Below are 16,147 nucleotides of genomic sequence, written 5' to 3'. Positions count from 1 at the left end.
CCAGTCATTCCATTGATATCTGAGCAAGCCAAAGCCACGCAACCCACCATACTTGAGTCATATGTTCATATTTACACAATTTTATTATCTGGTAAATCCTTCACCTACGACAATTCTGAAGAGGTCGAACAAAGAACAAAGAAGGTTGGTGGTGATATACGCGCCCGGCTCCATTCCGGGATTAGCATGCGGCGCAGCGTCCTCGTTGGCAAGGAAACCCAGCTCGCTATTCGAGCTCCAAGGTTCGACTAGCTTGTCGCAGGATTCACTAGTGGATTGGCTGCATGTTTCGTCCACGTTCAACGTCTTTCCAGCTTCCAGTCTCTTGAGAACGCTTACAATGAGGCCTGTCGTCTTGCAGCTGAAAATAATGATCAGCAAGGTAGGAAATACCAAAGAATTGTGATTTTCGGTAGATTAATACGAGTCTATTATTACGTACAAAACGATGAACATCCTGTTACCCATTTGTGCGGATTAAACGTGCCTGGGTAGCCCTAATTTTGCTGCTAAATGAGCTTACCAAACCTGCCGAAAAAGTTCAAGATTAGCCAATGCCGAGTCTCCAAGTACTTTCAGCTTACCTTTGGCTGTATTCATTCCAGGCAATCTGGAGGCTGGTGTAGTTCGACTGGCAGAAATAGGCAAAGAACTCCACCACATATTCATCCAGGAGATCAACGATCCCATAAGGCTTGAGGCGATCCTCAAGAGAGCAGGCAATTTCGAACACCACGAGGCTAAGTTCTCTTTTCAAGGCCTTTGAGCTTCCTCGGGCTGCCGCCTCTATGTGAACTTGCATCGTTGGTGCGATCCCATTCCGAAATTCCGTGGCCAAGTCCCTCCGCAGGGCACGGCTAACCTCTGGAAAGGGTAAGTCCTCAGGCACGTCTGGGTGATGGGCTGCTTGGTCCATGGCGAACGAGTTCGGATGGCAGTACGAGTTCAAAGATTAGAGAATTCTTCGAGACTGGTGGTTTGAATTTGCAGTTGGTGGTGTCAAGCCCCCTTTTATACTCGTCTGGAGGCAGCCATCCTAAAAAGTACGATTGGTATCTGCATGTCCAAGCGCATTGTGAGCGCTGGAGGATAGCAGGCCATGAGCTAGACCAGTATATAGTACTTCGTGACAGACACAAGTACGAGTAAGAGGTATCTTTGGCCGGGAATCATCCTTTAGCCCGGCGTTAATTTCTGCAGCAAAGGCTCAAATGCTGAAGAGGCGTCGTCTGGGCCCGGTTCCTGCTCGGACAGCCCTGGGATGATCCCTGCTTGGCCCCATGGAGACTTCCCACGATCAGCTCTTAGACCGCCAGCTCCACATCCCAGTCACGAAACACTCGCATTGGTGGGTGGCGGAAATGAAGAAACCTTCTTTCCATGGAGCCTACTCCGGAGTATACTTTCTTGTTTCTTACGGGTTTATACATCGCTTGCAAGCGTCTAATCTCTGGAAGGTCAGTCATCAGTCTCCACCAACGCGCATTCTACCGTCCAATAGCTATCAGACTCTGTGGTCAATGTCGACCCGGGTCGACATTGACCATTGATAGACAAGGTCTAGAATCTGCTGGAAACTGATGTTGATTGTGCATTACTGAAGCAACTAAGCGAATTGTCACTATACCGCCCCCTCGCCCTCCCATCGTCTTCCACGGTCGACACGGGCTTTCACAAGTTCAGTGACAGCACTGTTGAGATGGGTCCAACTAGGCTTCGTGTGGCCCTTGATTCCCAATATCGCAAGGCTAAAAACATACTGCACAGGCAGCTGCGAATGCTGTTCAAACAAAAGCCACAATCTCTTGAGACTCTCAGCCTCCGGTTCTGGCAGCAGAGTGTCTGTCTCCAACACATGAAAGCGTTGTGTCCGCCGTTCGTTCAGCCATGCGATCCGCTGCTGGTAATGGCTCTGACGCACTGGGTTGAGGCCGTGGTAGAGCACATCGACTGCCCCCTCGCCCCATGAATGAAGATATGCCATCCAGATAATTGAATCTCTCACAATCTCCATCTTGCGCCTTTGTCGTCTAGGCTCAGAGTCCCTCTCCATCGAATCGATTGTTTGGCGGATCGCCTCTTTGCCGCGCCTCGACCGGATGATAGAGTTGGTTACATACATGGCCAGGCTGAGCTCAAGGGGCCAGAAGGCACGAGCCTGCTGTGAGAAGTCACTGTCACCCATCCTCGAGATACTGCCTGACTGGAACGTATCGTGTAGAAAGCTCGGCTTGCACCGATCAATGAGCGTCAACGCCTCCCAGAGTGGCTTCACCTCGCCGCAATCTTCCTCTCTGTCCAGGACGGCAGCCCACTCACACAAGAACATCCCAAGTTCATGCTGCGTTGAAAACTTCCTATTTCCCGTATCCGTCACTATTTGGAGCTCCACGATCTTGCAAGGCCAGAACCGCTCGTCTCCTTTCTGCGAAATCCAGTAGAACTCCGTGCACTTGTCGTCCTCTGTTTCGACTCCTCCTTCTATGTACTCGACAGGCCATACTGTGAACTCTTCCTGAATAATCCCATGGACACGCTTTCTATCTTGGGGCCGATGCACATGAACCGACACGCTGGCCAAGTCGAGCACTTCTGCTTCGATTCCGCCCGTCTGCTCGTACCGAATGCCCCGTACCATCTCGCGCACTTTCAACTGACCTTCCAATTTGGTGGTTGGGATGTTAAAGCAGTTTATCTTGTGTAGGATCTGTGCTTTCTTGAGAGCGTTGCCACATGTAGCAGCCACCTCGAGGCAACGGTTTCTTGAAGGATGCTCGCGGGAACGATAGGAGAGTATAAACTCGTTCACAAAGCCTATTTCATCGTTGGTGCTCATATTGCTGGTCTTTTTGTATCAAATTTCAACAGATGATAAGGATGATAAGGATGAAAAGTGGTGTACTCCACTGTCTTGTTTGTGGATGAGACGGTTGTCGTTTAATATATACCCTGTTCCTCTCGCTGCCCATCCATCTTCACGCACAACAGCATCGTTTCCAAACGTTAGTTGGGTTTGAAATTTCGACAAGGATGAACGTGTCCAACTCCTCTGCCCCATCTCATTTGCCCTACCTCGATGTTGCGGTCAGAAATCCCTGCCCTCGGGCTGTCATGGATGAGGGTGGGAAAGCAAGAACATTGGACATTACGCGAACACTCAACCACGTCTTAACCAACTGACTCGTGTAGAGGCTGACTGCTGGTAGCGCATGCAGTTGACATTCCCATTGCATACATGAGTGGTGGATTCGCGCGGGGCGCTGCACACGATCGGTATTTGATATCACGACAACCAATCGACCACATCCACCTGGCCCTGGACTGGAATTCTTGCTTGCATTCGATCTGCAGACTGGTGGAGGCCCGACCCCCACGGCACGGATCGATGCGCTCTTATCGGGCGGGCTGAACCCATGAACCACCCGAAACTACTAGCTGCATACTCTGGTTACTATTCTGTTGGTAAAGCACATTAGGCGATTCGCTGTTTCAACGCCTTCTTGCGCAGTCTAGATGCCCTTTGCAGTCCAACACCGCCCATCACGAACTATGGTTCGCCAATTCCAGGTATTGCTGGTTAGGCAGAAAGCTACCAAAGCCCCGATATAGACCGCTCTTTCTGTCTATATCAACTCAGGGCCTCGCAGTCCGGCGGTCATGTTCCCAGCCCACCCTCCTTGGTATGATCCCTGCTTGTTGACCGATGAGACCCTCATCTTCAAACACCGCTTATAAGCAGGAAGTTGAAGCAGAGCGGCCTAATAATAGGGTAAGCTGTTCGAGCGCGCAGATCAACAGTAACCCTTTGAAGCCATCAAGAAACACCGAGAGGAAATTCCCAGACCAGTGCCTCGTTGTTTTTTTCCTACTTCACCGACAATATCCGCCTCCAAATTCTGCTGCATATGGCCCCTGCTAGATCCTGACCAAAGAGAATTACACCACTCCCTCCATAGGTGATGATATCGAGCTGTTGGTTGGACAAGTTAGGGTTCGTTGGTCTGAATGGTTGTCGCAGTGCTTAACACTTTGAGGCCTGAACAGAATTTGGGCGACACCGCCAGTTACTGACCGTCTATACTCAACGTTCCAGCGAGATATCTGTCTTACGGAAACGGCTGTATGGTTTGCAGTGTATGGGAGATATCCAGCTTAGGTTTATCAAGCATTGCATTCTTGACCGATGTGATGATAATATTGCTCTGTGGGCGCGTCTCTAATACTTCCTTAGGTGTCGAAATATCCACTAGAATGTTGGGATGGATACTGTTAATGTAGACAGGTAGGGAGGTTGCTTCCGATTTTCACATGTGGTCAATTTCTACCCGGGTAGAAATTGACCATTGATCGACAAGGCCTGTGGTGTTGTTTTGAAGAGACGATAACGAGGTGGTATTTGAATATAATAAGGGTTTAATATTGTGGGCGTATAAAGCAATATAGGAGAACCCTAAATGGTGTTCCTCCCAGTTCGATATATAACCAATTCGGGCTTATTAAAAAAGTGGAATAATGCGATCCGAACATAAAAGGCGAGTTGTCATTTGTCGGTCTTTCTACTGGTTGATATTCCAACAACTAGCACGTTACCCGGAGAAAGCTCGGCCAGGCATTTTTTCCTGCATTCCGAATAATGGAAGTAATATGAGGGTTTAAATGGGGTATTGGATAAGGTCCCGGGGTGTTATATATATATATATATATCAGTGGTAACCCTTATCTCATTCCTTTCAAACCCTATCAAATTAAATATTCTCAAAAGTTTCCTCAGAAACTACCATTCAATTTATGTAAATACCCAGAGAGGCAGTACAAATAAATGTTACTTTGCCATCATGTTACTTTGCAAGACTGGTTGCTGCCGTTAGCAAGTGGAGCAGGTGGAGGAGAAGACGAAGACTTGGCTTTTGACGATGTCGGTGATCCCACGAACCCCGCTGTTTGACATTTGGTTTCAGATGAGACCAGCATCTCAGGGTCATCAAGTGTTCCAGTTTGAGTATTGGGTGTTCATATTCATTGGACCCTAATCAGACACTCGAACCAGTGGGCGAGCACATCTGGACCGGTGGACCAGCACTGAGAACGCACAATCCTCCGTTCCTGTCCGTCCCTGAATATTAATAAGATAAACTGCTCCCCGAATATTAATAGAACATTAATAGAATTCATAAATGGATCGCTTAGAATCGGCCGACAATTCGGCGGATTCCTCGCCCCACGAGCACGTGAATCTGAGCTGGCAAGATGCGGCGTTTTCCGATTGGATTTACGGTCGGGTACAGCTGATGAGTTTGAGAGTTTTCATTCATTTCATTTCTTTTCTTTTTCATTGAGATTGAGGTTGAGAATGTGACTGAAGAGGTGGAAAATGGTATACTAGTCGCTCGCTAACATCGTCGCATCATAATACAAGAAAGGAAAGAAAAAAAAAAGAAAGAAAAGGATCCAGTCCATGCGACTAAAAGTCAAGTGTAAAAAGCCAGTCCAACGCCGAACCATTACTCCGTATACTCCGATCAATGTAGTGCCGTCTAGTAGTTGTAGTGCGAGGAGTCGTCTGCGGTCACTATACACTGTCAGTTCTATCCAACCAACCCAGTTGTACAAAGTACGTACTTGCAGACTCGACGTCCCGCGGCATGGGAGTCTGCGACTCGCGATAGTTGAAGCCCAGATTCTTAAGCCGCACCGATCGCATGTAGACCTCCTGGTCGCGCGAAAATCCGCGGTAGGCGTTGTGCTCTGCGGGGCTGTACTGGCGGAAGAGGGCGGCGGCGACAGTCACGCAGAAGAGACAGGCGACGATGACGATGACGATGACAGCGGAGTTGCTGAGGCCCATTTTATATGGTTATTGGGTCGAGGTCTATGTTCTGGTGTATTTGAATGGCGAATTTGGTGGCCGCTGCAGCGGTGCCCTAAGGCATAATTCGAACGAGAGTAGGTATACGAGTGCGAGCAGCAAAAGGGAACAGCAAGAGAGCCAGAAGAGACGGAAGAGCAGAAGAGCAGAAGAGACAAAAGAGAGAGGGCAGGCTTAAAGGTTAAGGTTGGCTGAATTGAATTTGGGTCTTCCAATCATCCACGCGGCCTTTTTTTTGGCTGCCAGTGAAGGCGTCGAGGCCAATCCAGGGCTCGTCACAGTGGCTCCGCGTGGACGCCCAGCACTGGCCCAGCACTGGCGCCGCTCTGGCTTGCATAACCGATCGGCGGATTCAGCGTCATCTTGTTCATTTTCTCTGCTCGCTGCTGCGTTCGCGCTGATTACGTCGGTGATCTGCCATCCCGGGTGGGCCGCGAGCTGCGTCATCAGCTCTGGCAGTTGCATCCTCGCAGCCCAATCGCATCTGCGACGGCCGTTCAAGCTCGGAGGCACAGTTCACCATGTTTCACTTTTGTCTTCACATGAGGCTGTGCTCCGGCATTCCGGCAGCGATCGGTCCAGGTGCTGACAGGCAGAACAAGGAACAAGTAACAACGCTTCTGGGCGTGGATTAGTGTTGGAATGCAATGCCCTGATTGGCTGGTCTATCCGATGTTTCAGATTTAGGCAGACGAATATCTTTGTCTCACTATCACACTACTATGTAGCTAAGATATCCACCCGAGTGCCGACCATACCAGATCTTACGCCAGTGCATCGATGATCGCGGTGTAGGCCTCCTTGGGCTGGTAGCTGCTGTCGAAAAGCAAGGGGGTGAGCTCCGACCGCCACGAGTCCTGCGCGTGTTAACTCTATAATTCTGGGTGTATCGCCATGCGTGGTGGTGTCCTACCTTGTCCGACACGCCCCAGACGGTGATGCCCACGCATTTCTCCTCGTCCAAGCAGGCATTCAGCAACTGCTCATTAGCATCTGTATTATCTGCCAAAGGTAGTTACTCACGTTCAGGTAGTCGGCGGATGCAGCGCCCGCAATGTCGAGCTCGGTGATGGCCACTTCAGCCACCCCGGTGCCAGCGAGAGCGGCCAGAGCTGTGCAGGGGGTCAGTATTAAGTATCATAAACCTGGATAGGGGGTACTTATGCTGGAGCTTCAGAGCTCGACCAGTGGCTCGCACTAGACCTGTTAATAACCAACCATCTACCGTCCAGCAAGACCTACCTATAATGACCCTGGGAGCCTAGAACAATCAGCACAATCCAGAGCAGTATCAGTCTTCAGTTCACATACCTATTCCATCAATCGGAACCCCAGCCTCCAGCCACTTGGACACATTGTCGACCATCGCCTGCGTCTTGGCGTAGCTCGCCGAGTCCAGGCTGCGCTCTTAGCATCCAGATCTGACACAAAACAGACCAGACTCACTTGTAATCGTTGATATAAAGCTTGGCATCGGGGTCCGCGGCACGCGCAGCCTCAAAGGCAATCTTGACAAAGTCCTCGCCGAGAACGTTGTAGAAGACGCTGTCGCGGAACGTGCCGTCTTCGTCGAAGATTTCGTTCACCACGTCCTGCAAATTAGTTCATATCTACTAAAAGGAGAAAGAGAGAGAGAGATACCCAGTGGAAGATCTTGCCCTTGTAGCGGCCCACAACCTCGTTGATGTGGTTCTCGATGACTTGCTGCAGCTCGGCCTTGTCGCTGATGGCCGATACCCACGATGGGAGCTGCGAGTGCCAGACTGCTACAGTTAGCGAGAATACAGTATATAAGGAGTAATAATAACGCACCAAGCGTGTGTCCACGGATCAACTTGTTATTCTCAGTCGCATAGTCGACCTATCTGATCAGCACCACTACCGCCACCAACACCAAATAGAACATACCAAGAAATCCGCACCGCTCCAGCTAAAACTGCCCTGGCTTGCTGTAAACAGTCAGAAGTATTCCTTGTTGGAACGGTTGACTGACGCTCAATCGAATCCCACTTCATGCTATTCTCCGGCGTCAGCGCCCCGAACTGCGCATTGAGCACGGCCTCGTTCTCGGCGTTCTGCAGCAGGGCCTGGTCGGAGCAGGTCCCGAAGTAGGATTTGCCCGCCGCGACAAAGGCATCGTTCAGACTTGTTGACTGGCGAGGCAGAACGGCCGCCGAGGCGATCGTGGCGAAGAGGGCGCCGGATGCGAGGGGTTTGAGGTAGACCATGATAACAAAACTCAATAGGCGAATATGTAACGAAAGTGTAAACGAAGGTGTAAACGAAGATGGAGCGAATATGTGAGCGAGAGGATCGATTTAAACCAGAGCTGTCTATACAGGCGGAGGAAGCACCGAGGCGCCGGGCGTTTTAGGCTAATTGGGGATTTCCGCTTTGGGCGCGGACTGAAGCCATCCAGATGGATTCAGGGCCGATCGGCAGTGTATTTGCGGAGAACTGGCAGTGGCTGTTTCAGCCAAGAGTGGGCAATTCATGGCAATTTATGGCAATTTCATGGCAACCGCATCTGATACGGAGGACACTATAGGGCAGTTCTGGAATTCTTCAGCAGATTAGCCTTTACGATTTTCTGCCGATCGATATGTTTATCCTCTGGCCAGAACATCGAGATACAGTTAATGGATTAATGAATTAATTGATTGATTGATTGAATGATTAGGCTGTTGTCGATGGGAGCCAAGTGTCTGAGATTGATGAAGTGCCCTAATAACAGCTAACAGCTAACAGCTAAACAGTAAACGTCTCCTTAACAAGCCCCCCCTCCCTCTCCAGAAATCCAGCAAACGTCGTCAGAGGAATCCCCCAAGCCCGGACCTCGTCCATATCCACAAAGTCCGACATATCGCGCGCCAGCAGCTGCCCAGCAAGGAACGGATTGGTGGTAGTCTGCGCATCAATCTCCTCCTGCGTCATGTATTCCACCTTCAACTCGCGCCCTGTCGATTCAGATAGAGTATTCAAGAGCTCCTGAAGTCCCAGAATCTCCGATGCGATCCCAACTTCCTGTTTATGAAATCGCTCCGGCTCCAAAAACGCCGCGGCCCCAAAGCGCCCGATATCATTCGGATCAACCGTCGGAATGACAGTCTCTGGCGTAAACGCCGAAGTAATAACCCCCTTTTCCACCAGCCCCGGATACATACGGTAAACAAACGGAGCAAGGTAATTGGTCATGAAATTCCCTGGCCTGAGAATGGTATAATACTCAAACCCAGCGGTACGGACAGCCTCCTCAACGGTTCGTTTACTCAGCAGCATTCCCGCAATAGGACCTTGTTTAGTCGCATTCCAGTACTTCCGTTTCTCGAGATCCTGGATCAAGCCGCTGGAGTAGATGGCGTGCTGCACGCCTGCTTCTTTCGCGATGGACAGGATCCGCTTCGCTTGGGTGAGTTCCTGGGTTGGGTCGGTGAGGTTGGGCATCAGGTTGAGGAAGAGGCCTGTGCAGCCGGCCATTGCGGTGCGGAGGGAGGAGGCGTCGTCGAAGGAGCCTGGGAAGATGGTGACTCCTGCGGCTTTAAGGGCGAGGGCGCGTTTTGAGGAAGGGTCGCGGGCGATGGCGTGGGCTTTTATGTTGTTGGATAGCAGGTGCGGGATTAGGGCGCCGCCCTGGGTGCCTGTTGCGCCGCAGACGAAGATGGACATGTTGTAGTGGTTATTGAGCTGTAGTAGTAGAGGAGAGTAGAGTAGTAGTAGTAGTAGTTGTTGTAGATGGTTGGATGGTGCTGCTATTGATGGATGAGAGTAGTAGTAGTTGTTGTTGTAGATGGAGTTGTTGTTGTAGATGGTTGGAGGTTTATATAGCATCACGCACTGATAGAAGAGTAGCGGACTTCCACTGTCGCACTATACAGCGGAATTCCCTTAAGGATTGACCAGTTATATCATGGTATTAGATGCAGTATCCAGTTATTATACCATCTTATGAACCGACTAGTGGAATTCCGCAGCCCCACTTCTCAACAACTTCAGCTCTCCAGAGTAAGCACGTTCAGACACGAGCTGTCAAGCAAAATGAGCTCTCGCGATATCCCTCCACCCCGTCGCAAGTCTTGCGAGGCATGTAGAGCAGCCAAGCGCCGCTGCAGTCTGGCTCTGCCGACCTGTTTTCGATGCTCGCAGCGGGGCCTCGCCTGCGTCTATCCGGGGCTGCCACCCGACCAGATTCCGGAGCTGCTAGCTCTGCTGGACCAACCTGAGAGGCCGAAAGAGTTTAGCTTTGATGCTCCAGTGCTTGATCTGCCTGTAGAAACAGCCCAGCCCTCGCCACTGCAATACCAGCCCCAGGGCAATGCTGCGGCTGTCTATTTCCACGAGCAGCAAGGAATGACGCATGTACGGACCAGCAATCCCGTTCTTCTGTCTGCTTTGATGTCCTCACGGTTTGAATACCCGGTCAATACCCTGAAGGATGTACCGCGGATGATGGTCGTGGAGAACCAGACCCCTTGGTCCCATCCTGAGTTGTACCGCGACGGAATGCCCAAAGTCATGCAGGGTATGTCTACGTCTCCATAGCCCTGATAATACACTAACAGGATCAGACGCCTACGCCTGCTGTGCTCTGTATATCACCAAGAACCGCATCAATGGCCCCATGATAACCTCGCACATCCACTCTCGACACCAAGAGCTCGCTCTCTCCCCCTTACCAACCTCACCAACAGACTTGCTTTCACACGTCCACGCCCTCATCCTCTACCAGATCATGCACCTCTTCGACGCAGACATCAACGCCGCCGACACCTCCGCCACCATCGACATCCTCTCCATCTCTGCTCTCGAATCCGCCACCTCCCTCCTCTTCAACAGCACCCACTTCCCACACACGCAGCAACCCCCTGCAACGCTCCCCCCAAGCACAACGCATTTCTGGAAACTCTGGGTCCTCGAAGAATCCGCCCGCCGCAGCATCATCGTCGCCCTATTCCTCATCCAAGTCCTGCGCGTCTTCCGCGGCGACACCGACATCCGCTGCGACGGCAAACTCGGCGTGCTGCACTCGTGGTTTTTCTCCGCACATTTATGGAGTGCCTCCTCGGTCTACGAGTTTGCCACAGCCTGGACAGAGAAAAGACATTTCATCGTGCATAATGCAAACTTTAATCAGGTATTGCAGGAAGCGCAGCCGAACGATGTGGATGTTCTAGGCAAGATGTTGCTTGTTACGAGTCGGGGGGTGGATGTTATCCGGGACTGGTTTTTTAGGAGGGGGGCGATTTTGTAGCATTCGTGCATCAAGACGGGGTTATGGCTATTTTATATCATCTGGGTTGGGACGGAAATACTGTTTAAGGAAGGTACAATTAACGCCGGTTTGTTCAGAATAGGAAGGAGTGTGGTTGTACTTGCCATTCTAGTTAGTAGGCTACCGGATATTTAGGAAAGAGCAATGGAAAACTTGCACCTTCCTTTCCGGGAATAACGAAGACTCCATTTCGGAAGGTGCGATCCAGGCCGAATATGTAGTCATTTCAAGTGGCTGACTGAGCAAGGCCTTGTATGTGATTTTGTAGCTGAGAAGACAAAAGAGACTGCAGTGCAACGTCTGTTCATGACTAGCACCGTCTTATATTCTTATCCCCCTTACAGAGCGAACCATCTCGCATATCATTCCTGACCGTCTGACCTATCAGTCGGAGACCGCACTCCTCGGAACGAGGGAGCCAGTGACTTGGTTCTGCATCTTCCTGGATATTTAATAATGAGCAATGTATTCGGAACGTGCCCCATCCCGAGCATGGCTGGCGATGCGGTGTAGACATGACATTACCACTGACAAGTCATTTGAAGGGTTGCTCTCCTATTGCATCCTCCCTTGCCCTTGCATTACAGAGTTTTCAGGCTCGCATATCGATCTCGATTTTAAAACCTTGTACCCTCCGGGACTCCATCGCAACTCCTTTCCTGACACGGATACTCAAAATGGCAGCAGAAGACAAGAGCCAGGAATCACTCGAAGAGACGCCTTCTATTGAGCTGGGTACCACGACTACCGTCGATGGACTCCAGCGAGGACTAGGCAATCGCCAGATCCAGCTTATCGCTGCTGGCGGTGCTATTGGAACAAGCCTTTTTATTACAATCGGAGGTGCCCTGGCAAAAGGCGGCCCTGCTAGTCTCTTGATTGCCTTTATACTGTATAGCGGTGTTCTATCTCTCGTCAACAACTCGATTGCTGAGATGAGCACCTTCATGCCAGTCCCAGGAGGCTTCATCCGCCTTGCTGGCCACTGGGTTGACGACGCCCTGGGATTCCTAGCGGGGTGGAACTTTTTCTTCTACCAGGCCTTTGCTATTCCGTTTGAGATTACGGCCATTAATATGTCTATGACCTTTTGGACGGACGAGGTGACGAAGCCGGGCCCTACGGCTGCTATTTGCGCTGCCGTCGTTGTTTGCTACGCGTGAGTGGTCGAACCTTTTTTTTTTTTTTATATATTGGCTTTACTTTGTTTACTGTATACTGACTTTTATGTTAGGGTTCTCAACGTCCTGGCCGTGCACGTATACGGGGAATCTGAGTTCTGGCTATCAGGGGGGAAAATAATCCTGATACTTCTTGTCTTCGCATTTACCTTTGTCACTATGGTGGGAGGCAACCCCCAGGGCGATGCATACGGCTTCCGAAATTGGCAGAGCCCTGGAGCGTTCGCGGAATTCTACACTACAGGGTCACTGGGTCGATTCGAGGGTTTTCTGGCATGTCTTTGGAGTGCCTCATTCATCGTGATTGGGCCAGAATATATCTCCATCGTGGCATCTGAGGCAAAGTACCCGAGTGTTTATATCAAGTCCGCATTTAAAACAGTGTATTTCAGGCTGTGTCTCTTTTTTATACTCGGGGCGCTGGCCGTTGGAATTGTCATTCCCTATAACCACCCGGTATTGGTGGACAGTTACCTGGGATCTGGAGGCAGTGGCACCGCATCTGCATCGCCCTATGTTATTGCCATGACCGACCTTGGAATTGGCGTACTGCCCCATGTTGTCAATGCCTTGATCATGACGTCCATGCTGTCCGCAGGAAATACGTATACCTACTGCGCCACTCGGACCCTCCACGGTCTGGCGCTGGACGGCCACGCGCCTAAGCTTCTGCGCCGTTGTACTGAAAGCGGCGTTCCCATATACGCCTTTTGCGTGGTGATGGTCTTCCCCCTGTTATCCTTCCTCCAGGTAAACAGTGGCTCCGCACAGGTAATCACCTGGCTCGTCAGCATAATCACAGGAGGGATAATGGTCAACTATCTGATCATGTCGAGCACTTTTCTCCAGTACCACCGGGCATGCAAAATACAGGGGTTCGACCGGAAGTCATTACCCTACTACGGCTACTTCCAGCCTTACGGTGCCTGGATTTCAATATTTGTCCAGGGAATTGTATTCCTCTTCGCCGGATACCGGTCTGTATCGCCCTGCGACCCGACTGGGTTTGTTACTAGCTACCTAATGCAGATGGTAGCGCCGGTGCTGTTCTTCGGGTGGAAGTTCTTCAAGAGGACGAAATGTGTCAAACCGCAGCATGTCGATCTTATTTGGGAGAGGCCGTTGGTGGATGCTTATGAGAGTTCCTGCACTGAACCCCCGTCGACATTTTGGAGGGAGATGGGCCAGCTTGTAGGGTTGCGGAGACGTACCCTGTCTGAGGAGTATAGCTGAGATTGGTAATTGATAAGAGTTAGTGTAAATGCTTACTCCTATAAACGTGATACAGCCCGTTATACACCGTATATAAAGCAGCGGTAGATCTGACGCCTGTGGAGATGCAGACCCACAGATCTAGACCTCGCTCGGAATTGCTTGCTCGCTCGTGTTTTCTAGGAATAGCATGGGCTGGTCCCTGCGCCGGAATGGCCAGCTAAGTCACTGAATAAAGTGCATAAAGGCGCCATATACCCGGTAGTATTAGTTTTAATTTATTTTGTACTCGAGGGAGTGCACTCATGTTAAAGTCTTGTCAACTCACCTTTACCATTGTCGTGGAGTTTTACGTCGCTGTCTTCACTATCATCAGATAGAGCACTCAGTCCATCTAGCTAGTATTTGAGGGCAGGGAGCTTCTGAAAGAGGAACCAACGCAGCATACCTCTGTATTTATTACTCCTAGGCTGTGGTGGTAGCAGGAAGAGAGGAATGTTGCTCAATCGTACTGCGACTGGCGGGTCGCATCGGTATTCTCCAGATATATGAGGTGATCCACCTTTAGGACGGGGTTTTATTCAATATCATCTCTGCAGCGCGACCAAAGGGCTCGTTTGGCGCGACACTTTGCTTCCAGACTGGTCTCTGGATTGGATCAGGCGGGGACTGGATCTTGGCGTAAGAACAATTGGAACAAGTGATTGGCGAGGCCAGAATGAGTGAACATGAGTCATTCTCGCTCATCCTCTCTCATCCTGCAGATCGCTGCATCGGGCTAGTGTATTATATTGCTTTACCGTATCTTACACTACAGATAATGAAGCCTGTTGCCAAACTGGCAGGCTGACAGGCTGACAACTGGGAGTGACAGCTTGTTCTCTGAGTATATTGTAGTTTATGTGGAGGAGTGCGGGGAAGATACACTCATTTCAGATCATGTCGACTCATCATGGCCAACAATGATGGCTAGTGGTTGTATATAAGCATTTGCCGTTGTAAAGTAGAGTAGACGCAATCAAAACCAGACAAAGTTTTGGATAGGACATTCCTGAATATGCTTGAATTGGATCAAGTACCAGCTACCATGGTACGTTAAATTCCAATCTTATCTGTTGAGGATGAAGAAACAGCCCGTGCCGACTTCGCGCTGTGGCGCTTAGAGATGAAGAAATAGGAAGACTCTCTAAGATTGTTTTGGGCCGACATCATCTGACTCACCCAGCCAATAATGCCTGTTTTATGACTCTTTTGCTTGTTTATCTGACTGACTAACTGCACATGGAGCCGTAGTATACTTCAACCCGCGGCGTAAGGCTGTAACATACAGGTAATGCTCAATACAGGCACAGCCCCGCCATCCCCGCTAGTCCTGATCGGGTCCCCTCAGCCCATCCAGGCTCTCAGGCTTCAAAAGGACCCTTCGATCTCCCTCGCCTTCTCTTTCTTCCTCATCCCATCATCGCAAAGGCACCAATCGCCTCCTCTTTTCCTTTTTAAACCGCCCGCGCAACCGGGTCGCCGTAAGACCCGGCTTATATTATCTCGCAATGGCTGCCGCCGGAGTTTCCGCAGCATCAACCGTCCGACAGGCAAGATCACTCTTGTTGGTTGGCAGGCAGGCATCGCCAGTCTAACCAGTACCTCGACATCTCCCCCGATTCCTTCTTTAGCGACGCCGATTTCCTTCTTACCTCTGCTTCTTCGTCATCATCTTCGTCCACGCCTGCTTTCTTCCCTGATCTGTCAGCGGCCTTCCCCCCCGTTGATACGCACGCACCACAGCTCTTCTATGACCCGCTTATCCACCCCCCGTCGATGTTCCCTGGGGACCCCTCGTCATCAAGCTTCGATCAATTCCACGATCTCTCGACGACGACCGGCTACCCGACAAGCAATATAACAGCGGCAGACGATATCGACTGGACGGCCCTGGGCTGCTTGCCCGGTTCTGGAAACGGACTGAGCGAGCATCCCGCCAATAGTCTCGAGAGTCAGAGTCAGGGTTTCTCCAGCGTTGACTCTCCTGGTACGCTTTAATCCTTCTCAGACCGGAACAGGAACTAATTAAGAAACCAGACCCCCCGTTCGATCACAACCACAACCAAAACCAACCCAAAATAACCACCACAGCACCTTCCACCCATACCACAACCTCAACATCAAGCCACTCAAGCAAAATGCCCTCGGTATCCTCAACCCTCCCCACCCCATCTCCCGCCTCCCGCGAGTCCTCACCAAAGGACAACCCCTCGCGCATCTCAAAGCGCCAACTCAACACCATGGCCGCAAGACGCTACCGCCAGCGCCGCCTCGACCGGATGACTCAGCTCGAGGAGGAACTGGAGGCCGTCAAGCGCGAACGCGACGAGTTGAAGATGCGTGTTTCGAAACTTGAGGGCGAAACGGAGGCACTCAGGAGTATGGCCAAGGAGAAGAGTTAGCGGGTTTGTTGTTGTTAGTTATGATATGGCAATAGAATTGTTGCGGTGGCCTTGAAATATATTCTGCAATATGTAGACACCTCACGCATCAAGCCAAGGTTAATCTCGTTCAATAGGGGAAAGAGCTTTCCATCTTTTCCCCCGGGTCGCTCTTTCCTTGTGCATTTACACCCAA

General features: G+C 50.7%; 7 protein-coding genes across 7 annotated transcripts; 3 read left to right on the top strand and 4 right to left on the bottom strand.

Moving 5' to 3' along the window:
- Positions 1-1,621: 1,621 nt before the first annotated feature.
- ASPVEDRAFT_126164 (uncharacterized protein) lies at positions 1,622-2,836 on the bottom strand (the record flags this gene model as incomplete). Its single annotated transcript, XM_040806338.1, has 1 exon — positions 1,622-2,836. The coding sequence occupies one exon, from the start codon at positions 2,834-2,836 to the stop codon at positions 1,622-1,624; it is 1,215 nt and encodes a 404-aa protein (XP_040664056.1).
- A 2,530-nt stretch (positions 2,837-5,366) lies between these two features.
- ASPVEDRAFT_37735 (uncharacterized protein) lies at positions 5,367-6,102 on the bottom strand. Its single transcript, XM_040811564.1, has one exon. The coding sequence runs from the start codon at positions 5,843-5,845 to the stop codon at positions 5,570-5,572; it is 276 nt and encodes a 91-aa protein (XP_040664055.1). The 5' UTR covers positions 5,846-6,102; the 3' UTR covers positions 5,367-5,569.
- Positions 6,103-6,630: 528 nt separating this feature from the next.
- ASPVEDRAFT_50045 (endo-1,4-beta-xylanase) lies at positions 6,631-8,094 on the bottom strand (the record flags this gene model as incomplete). Its single annotated transcript, XM_040814251.1, has 9 exons — positions 6,631-6,723; positions 6,780-6,845; positions 6,890-6,978; positions 7,178-7,266; positions 7,313-7,458; positions 7,508-7,629; positions 7,679-7,727; positions 7,775-7,815; positions 7,860-8,094. The coding sequence occupies 9 exons, from the start codon at positions 8,092-8,094 to the stop codon at positions 6,631-6,633; spliced, it is 930 nt and encodes a 309-aa protein (XP_040664054.1).
- A 520-nt stretch (positions 8,095-8,614) lies between these two features.
- Positions 8,615-9,532, bottom strand: ASPVEDRAFT_79951 (NmrA/HSCARG family protein; the record flags this gene model as incomplete). Its single annotated transcript, XM_040816785.1, has 1 exon — positions 8,615-9,532. The coding sequence occupies one exon, from the start codon at positions 9,530-9,532 to the stop codon at positions 8,615-8,617; it is 918 nt and encodes a 305-aa protein (XP_040664053.1).
- Positions 9,533-9,901: 369 nt separating this feature from the next.
- Positions 9,902-11,114, top strand: ASPVEDRAFT_25181 (Zn(II)2Cys6 transcription factor domain-containing protein; the record flags this gene model as incomplete). The annotated part of the gene is made up of 2 exons (XM_040809749.1): positions 9,902-10,385; positions 10,426-11,114. 2 exons carry the CDS (start codon positions 9,902-9,904, stop codon positions 11,112-11,114), a joined length of 1,173 nt encoding a protein of 390 aa, XP_040664052.1.
- Positions 11,115-11,812: 698 nt separating this feature from the next.
- Positions 11,813-13,549, top strand: ASPVEDRAFT_125663 (uncharacterized protein; the record flags this gene model as incomplete). The annotated part of the gene is made up of 2 exons (XM_040806292.1): positions 11,813-12,294; positions 12,370-13,549. 2 exons carry the CDS (start codon positions 11,813-11,815, stop codon positions 13,547-13,549), a joined length of 1,662 nt encoding a protein of 553 aa, XP_040664051.1.
- A 1,737-nt stretch (positions 13,550-15,286) lies between these two features.
- ASPVEDRAFT_37727 (bZIP transcription factor JlbA/IDI-4) lies at positions 15,287-16,026 on the top strand. The gene is made up of 2 exons (XM_040811563.1): positions 15,287-15,557; positions 15,608-16,026. The coding sequence occupies exons 1-2, from the start codon at positions 15,347-15,349 to the stop codon at positions 15,970-15,972; spliced, it is 576 nt and encodes a 191-aa protein (XP_040664050.1). The 5' UTR covers positions 15,287-15,346; the 3' UTR covers positions 15,973-16,026.
- The last annotated feature ends 121 nt before the right edge of the window (positions 16,027-16,147 follow it).

This window comes from Aspergillus versicolor, assembly GCF_001890125.1.
Source record: "Aspergillus versicolor CBS 583.65 unplaced genomic scaffold ASPVEscaffold_2, whole genome shotgun sequence".
Taxonomy (NCBI): Eukaryota; Fungi; Ascomycota; class Eurotiomycetes; order Eurotiales; family Aspergillaceae; genus Aspergillus; species Aspergillus versicolor.
Note: the sequence above shows the minus strand (reverse complement) of the source record. Positions and strands in the feature narration are given on the sequence as shown.